This window comes from Benincasa hispida, chromosome 9 (assembly GCF_009727055.1).
Source record: "Benincasa hispida cultivar B227 chromosome 9, ASM972705v1, whole genome shotgun sequence".
Lineage (NCBI taxonomy): Eukaryota > Viridiplantae > Streptophyta > Magnoliopsida > Cucurbitales > Cucurbitaceae > Benincasa > Benincasa hispida.
Window position 1 is genome coordinate 5,228,282 of NC_052357.1, and position 7,165 is coordinate 5,235,446.

A 7,165-nucleotide genomic window follows, 5' to 3' on the forward strand; every position below is an offset into this window, starting at 1 on the left:
TCAAACGGCGTCAATGTGTCGTCCCTTCACTGACGCCGAACAACAAGCATCAACTAGCCGGACAGCAAACGGCAAGCATGGAATACAACGATTTTCCAAAACATTAAGACTCAACTGATGGTGTACTGCCGTTTCATCACCAAATGCCACGTCTTCGTTGACCGGTTGACCACGAACTAATTCAGTCTTCTACCAAGACTGAATTTCCTTATATTCAATATTCTAAGAAGACAAAATCGAATAGAGCAAAATATCAACTCCATTTTTACAAATATTTTCATAAACCACTCTATTTTCACACTAAATCCTATATGGTTTGATCTACACTCAAATAATTGTTAAACTAAAAAAATTGGACTATTTAATCAAGTGCTTCTACACCTTACGATAGTTGAAGGAGATGTATAATATTTTTTAAAAGAATCACCACTATATTTAAATGAGTTTTTTTACAAAAATATTACACATTTAAAATTTTGAAATGAAAGTTTAAGATTTTAATTAATATAGTTATTGATTTTGTTTTTAAGTGATATTAACACTTATTGTTTTTTTTAAACAAAGATATATTATCATATACATCTTGTCAAATAGAAATAAATAAACAATACTTATTTGATAACGATAAATAGTAGACTACTAAATACAATGTTGAATCTTTTACTTACAGGTGGATGAACAACTATTCTTCACATAAGAGTTTTTTCATGTTCAACATAAGACGAGTTTTTATCCATATTACAAAATATCGAAATTAAGTCTTGAATAAATGTAAAGTGACAACGGACCTTAGGTTATATCTATAATTCATATAAATAAATCCATATTGAACTATATTTAACTACAATTTTTTGCCTTTATATTTTTTTATTGCCATTTTGTTCCCAAAAGCCCAGCATAACAATCTTTTGAAACCTACAAGAATTCATCACTTTCAATACAATATGCTATGTTGTCATTAACAATTACAAACACGATCGGAAATTTGTTTTTTGTTTTTTTGTAATCAATTTTAATTAATTTGCGAACGTCATTCTATAACTAATTTCAAATAGTAAATATTACATGCTAACGTTAGCTAGTAAAGAGAAAAAGAAAAAAAATCACCATAAATACGCATGCATGCAACTACATAAAATTAATGCCAAAACAGTGCTTGTCACCCCTCTATTGTCGAAAAATAAAATAACTAAAAAAAAAAGTAGCTACAAAATATTTTAAATCGACAGTTAAATAAATAATTACCTTTTGAAATTTTTTCCTCCTTTTTTTTTAAGTATAAATAAATACTTTCGAGATTAAAGGCTTTAATACTCACCAAAGGATCTCTTTGGATTGACTTAGAAAAGAGTGTTTTTTTTTAAAAAAAAATATTATTTTTATTTAAATCCTTTTGATAGAAATATATTAAAATATACTTGAAAAATTATTTAGAGTGATTGTCAAACATTTTAATTTATTTTAAATCGACCTATTTTTTAAATTAAACATTTTAAAATGTATTTCAAACACCCTCTAAAAATATGGCTAAATTCAACCGAAGATGATAATTTGATATATGAGAGAAGAAAGGGCAAAAGAATGATTGAGCTAGAATGCAGAAATAACGAATGACAGAACAAATTTAAAGAAAGTGAACCAAAAACAAAGAAAAACAGAATTTATAAAAGAATATAGGTAGGTAAGAAAATATATCATCCCAATAAGGAAGAAAAAAAGAGTACATACTGATATACTATATACGATGTGTAGTAATAGCGGAGCGTTGGTTGATAATCTGCAAACCGACATGTCGTCCAAGCATCATAAGCGTAGCTTGAGGATTAGTACCAGGCGAAACCCCAAAAATGGAGCCATCAACAACTCTCAGCGCTTCCATTCCGATCACCCGAGAGTTAGAATCCACCACTTTCCCGGCCACGCATCCTCCATGGTAATGCCATATCGTACTCACACTCCTCCTACAAAATTCCCTCAACATTGACCCATCTTCATCTTCATTCTCTGGATAAACCGGCCCCACGAACCGGAATTCGCTCCTCCCCAACCAATCCCTGAATTTAAACCCTTCCATGGACCGGCTCCGTAGAATCTCCCCAATCTTCCTCGTCCCGTTCACACACCTCTCCAGATCCACCGCGTTCCCGAAGTAATTGAATCGAACCACCGGGTTCACCCTCACGTCCGTCGACGCCAGCCGCATCGAACCGGACGATACCGGTCCGGTTATCTTCTCCATTAACGTCGCCACTGTAAGATACACCGGCGCCGATGGAGTTCTAATGAAAAACGACCTCGGCGGCGATGTGAACGGGATTACATTCGACGCCGCTTCAAGATACGCTCCGGATTCTGTTATTCCGGCGACCTGTATTAGAGATTGCTCCAACGGCATCGGCGCTAAGATCGAGATTCCGTTTCTAGGGTTATCGTAGAGGTAATGGCCGACGTAGGGTAAATGATGAGTTACGGGAATTCCCCAAGATGACAGATACGGACGTGAACCGATTCCGCTTAGTAACAGTAATTGCGGACTTCCTATTGCGCCTGCAGATACTAATACTTCCCCACGCGCGCGTAGCATTGCGTGGTGGTACGCGCCTTTTTGGTCACGATAAAGAACACCGATTGCCGTTGTTCGTCTCAACGGCCCTCCGGAAGCTAACAGAATTCTCTCCACGGTGGCGTACACGGCGACTTTGATGTTAATCGGCGTTGCGTAAGAAAGAAGATCGGCGGCGCTGTGACGTCGGCCTAACTCGTCGAATGTGGAGCCGCCGATTTTGGTTCCGATTAAATGGTCTAAACTGAAGCCGTTGTACGGGTTGATTCCAACTTCGACCATGCCGTCACGAACGGCGGATTGCCAGTTCTTGAGATTTGGTCTGAACACGATTTCTTTCTCCACCCATTCGTAGGATTGGTTGACCATGGCGAGGTCCCAATTGAGACGCGAGTTTTTGAAGAAGGCTTGGTCGGCTCGGCTGTAGAAGCCGGCGTTGATGGCGCTGCTACCGCCGAGGATGCGTCCTCTGGCATTGGGAACTCCTTCTTCTGAGGTGAAGGCTTGCACGGGGGAGTCACGTGAGTGGACGTCGTCCATTAGAGTCGTCAAGAATCCTTCCTGAGACATCAGATTGGAGTTGCCGTGAGGAACGCCGCCGCGCTCCAGAACAAGAACTCGGAATTTGCTTGATAATGTGGCGGCCAAGGGGCAACCAGCTGTTCCACCGCCGACGATTATGTAATCGTAGTAATCTTCTTCTGGAAATTCCGTGGCGTTGGCCACGAACTTCAGGTAATCGGGCTCTGATTACATAATTTCGTCATTATTAATCGATTATATTCAAGAAAATTAGTTTCTGTTGCATATATAAAGTGAATGCAAAAAACAGTGTAATAATTACCTCGTTGAGAGGAGTTTGGATGGGCGAATGAAGCGTAAAAGATGAGCAAGAACGCGAGGAATTGAGAGTGGAAGAAGAAGCGAGGCGCCATTAATGGGGAGAAGAAAGCTTGAGTGTGTTTCTTGGAAGAAGGAAAGAGAGGCATTTCTTGTACTGAGAGAGTGAATTTGGAGAAGGAGAGCAGTAATCTGATCAAATATGGTTGTTGGTTGAGGATTCAGTTGAAAATTGTTTCATATTCTTGAGAGTTTATGCCAATTTATGAACCATCTCCTACGAAGAAGCACTTCTTGTGTTTACAGAGATTTTATGATCTCATTTCCATTCGCTATATGAACTTGAAGCAGCGTTTAAAAGCTTTTTCAATTTAATCTTAATCATAAAAATGGGGTAACTATTTGATTTTTATTTATTTATTTTTTAAATTAGGTTTATGTTCCATCAATTTTTTTTAAAATGATTGGTAGATGGTGAAGAGTTAATTCTTGGTCAAATCTAAAAAACAAACAAAATTATTAAATCTTATCGATTTTAGTTCTCAAAACTTTGATTTGCTTTTTTTAAAATATTGATAAAATGTAGTCTATGTAGATAATAAATCAAGAATTTAAAAGTAGAATAGATATTTTTATAGACTTAGTTTTCAAAAACTAAAAACCAAAGTCTTGTTTAGTGATTAATTTAGTTTTTTTTTAATTTTTTAAAATTAAATTTATAGACATTACTTTTTCTCTAATTTTTTTTTGTTATATACTTTTTATCAATAGTTTAAAAAACATAACAAAATTTTGAAAACTAAAAAAAGTAGTTTTAAAAATTTTGGCTGATGGAAATCATGGTAAGAAATAGGGAGGAAACAAGTTTAATTTTAAAAAACCAAAAACAAGAAAAACTAAATGGTTACCAAACGAAGCTCGAATGATTACTAAGCCCCTATTTGGTTTTGTGTTTTTGTTTTTTAAAATTAAATCTATTTCATCCACATTTCTTACAATAATTTGCATCTTTATTGAGTATAATGGTTGAATTTTTAGCCAAATTCTAAATCCCAAAAACAAAAACAAAAACAAAAACAACTTTTTGAAAGCTACTTTTTTTTAGTTCTTAGATTTTGACTTGATTTTTATAACATCAGTAAAAAGTAGATAACAAATGAAGAAATTTAGAGGTGGAAGTAATGTCCATAAACTTAATTTTAAAAAATAAAAAATAAAATAGTTACGAGGCCTATAACGAGTAAAAATTATGGTCAACAATTTTGATCTACTCATGCTATAACACTTTTAGTATGTTTGGGGCAATGATTATCCTAAAACTATAATAACCACTGTAAATACTATTTTGTATTGAACTACTATTTACCATGGTATTTAAAATTTGTTACAATTTTTACTATTTTACATTCACCATTATTTTATTTTTTTTGCTAAATTGTTTACTATTTTCTTTTCAAACTAAAATAGTTTATACCACAAACACATACTATTATAATTCAAACTAAAATAATCTATACATCAAACACAAACTATTATAATCCAACTATAATAATTTAGAATTCTAATAATTGACTTCTTACCTCAAACGTCTCCATAATCAGTGAGTTTATATAAATGACTAAATTGACTATGTGTCATGAAGGTGTTGTCGAAAATGGAAATACACAAAGCAATACATTGTAAAGGTAAAAATTTTATGTTTGTATTTTAACCCAAAAAAATTGAAATTATAATTTGTAGTTTTTTAAAATATTTATGAAATGTTGTCTTTTATAAAACGGGAAAATTAAAAATATGGTAGTTTAAAAACTATTATATAAATATTTACTTTTGAAACTATTTAGAAAAATATTGTTTTTTTAATAATTATACATTTACCTCTTTTTTAGTAATTTAGAAAATATTTTAAAAGGTAAAAATATCTAATAACTGAACCTAGGTCGATTTTGAACCCTCGACCTTTATTTTTTTTTCATTTTTATTTTCTTTTAATAATTCAGACATTCGACTTCTTCTTTCTTTTCTCTTTTTTTTTAAAAAAAAAATCCATTTTATAACTCATATATCTAAAAATATTTTATTATTTTATTTAACTCTAATATAAATAAATTAAAAAAATAATATCTCATAAAAATAAAAAGTGTAAATTAAAATATATTATATATATAAATATAATTACAAAAATCAATGTGTCCCACAAGGCGGACGTCGTCGATTTCGAGCTGGTTGGTCGTCGTCGACTTCAAATTTGAGGTTGCTTTGGTTCCTTTCTTGAATGTTTGCTCTGGTACCTCTGCATACGCTTCATGATATAAATATTCATTATGTCTCTCCACAACCTCGACCATATATCCATGAACGTATGAAAACGAAGAAACCAACCTCTGAGTCATAATGTCCTTAACCAAATGCTGGCTCATCAATTATCGGACTAACATAATCAGTTGACTCTGCGTCTGCATCACAGGGGGCAACTCTTCCAACATTATGGTCAACCTCATCAAACCACTCTTCCCGTACAAGTCCTTTACGTTTAGGAAGCTGGTGAAGGAAACAATAGGTATATCGTACATTATAATGTATCTCCTCCATATGTAGCTTTGGTTGTCAACTACATATAAGCAAGAACCTGGTTGGGAATCATTCGCAAAACATCACGGAGAGTCTTTACCTGTTTGTTCGATCTCTGTGAAATTATAAAAACAATTAGAATAATATTAAAATAAATTTAAATTAAAAATAATTAAATAATAATTCATTCATTTACCAGAATTGACCACAGCTCTCCCGGACGAGTGACGTAGCGCCTTGTGATATTATTATACCAATGAATGTAGTCTTGAGTGACATCCCTGTCAAACTGTTCAATAGAAAACCCCACTGCAATAAACATGCACGATAGTGCCACCGTACTACCAAATGTGCAACTTTTTCGGACCAATTTACAATCCTTAAGTCGATATCATGCAATACGGGTTCAGTATTACAAGGTGAATGGGACATCTTGTTGAAAACTGAATTGTACTCATCACCCTGTCGGAAGATACCACTCAACCAATGTGAAAACATATGAGAGGACTCATCGTCCGCCCATATGTTATTGACCATTCGTATAGAAATGGGCAAAGTTATGCATAATAACCCCAACATATACTTTCTATGTCTTGTAGAGTGATAGATGCACTCTCCAACAGGTAACCCCAACAGTGTGCCCTCATTGTGTACTTCCATCTATGCGATCGTGTAGTAAAGCTTAGCGATCGTGTGTAGCATTTGGTATACGATCGTATAGTAAAAGGTATGCGATCGTTATAGTTTTTGAGAAGGTCATCGTCTATTTGTAATAGGTAAGCGATCGTGTAGGAGTTTGTGGGCGATTGTGTAGCAAGGAAAGAGAGTCTCGAGAGGCCATCACAGTGTGCTCTCATCATGTTACTTCCAAATAGCGATCGTATAGCATTTGGTATACACTCGTATAGTAAAAGATGTGCGATCGTATAGATTTTGAGAAGGCCATCGTCTATTTGTAATAGGCAACCGATCGTGTAGGAGTTTGTGGGCGATCGTGTAGTGAGGAAAGAGAGCTCTCGAGAGGCCATCGCAACGTGCCTTCATTGTGTACTTCCACTAGGCGGCCGTATAGTAAAGCTTAGCGATCGTGTAGCATTTGGTATACGATCGTATAGTAAAAGGTAGGCGATCGTCTAATTGTAATAGGTAAGCGATCGTGTAGGAGTTTGTGGGCGATCGTGTAGTAGGGAA

General features: G+C 34.5%; 1 protein-coding gene across 1 annotated transcript; it reads right to left on the bottom strand.

Annotated features, from left to right (window-relative positions):
• Positions 1–1,671: 1,671 nt before the first annotated feature.
• On the bottom strand, positions 1,672–3,720 carry LOC120086734 ((R)-mandelonitrile lyase-like). The gene is made up of 2 exons (XM_039043520.1): positions 3,408–3,720; positions 1,672–3,309 (listed from the first exon to the last, which is right to left on the bottom strand). The coding sequence occupies exons 1-2, from the start codon at positions 3,550–3,552 to the stop codon at positions 1,736–1,738; spliced, it is 1,719 nt and encodes a 572-aa protein (XP_038899448.1). The 5' UTR covers positions 3,553–3,720; the 3' UTR covers positions 1,672–1,735.
• Positions 3,721–7,165: the final 3,445 nt, after the last annotated feature.

Coding starts and splice junctions, on each gene's coding strand:
- LOC120086734 (XM_039043520.1), bottom strand. CDS start 3,552: ATGCCTCTCTTTCCTTCTTCCAAGAAACACACTCAAGCTTTCTTCTCC. Junction 3,310..3,407: donor TCCAAACTCCTCTCAACGAG/GTAATTATTACA, acceptor TTATGTAATCAG/AGCCCGATTACCTGAAGTTC.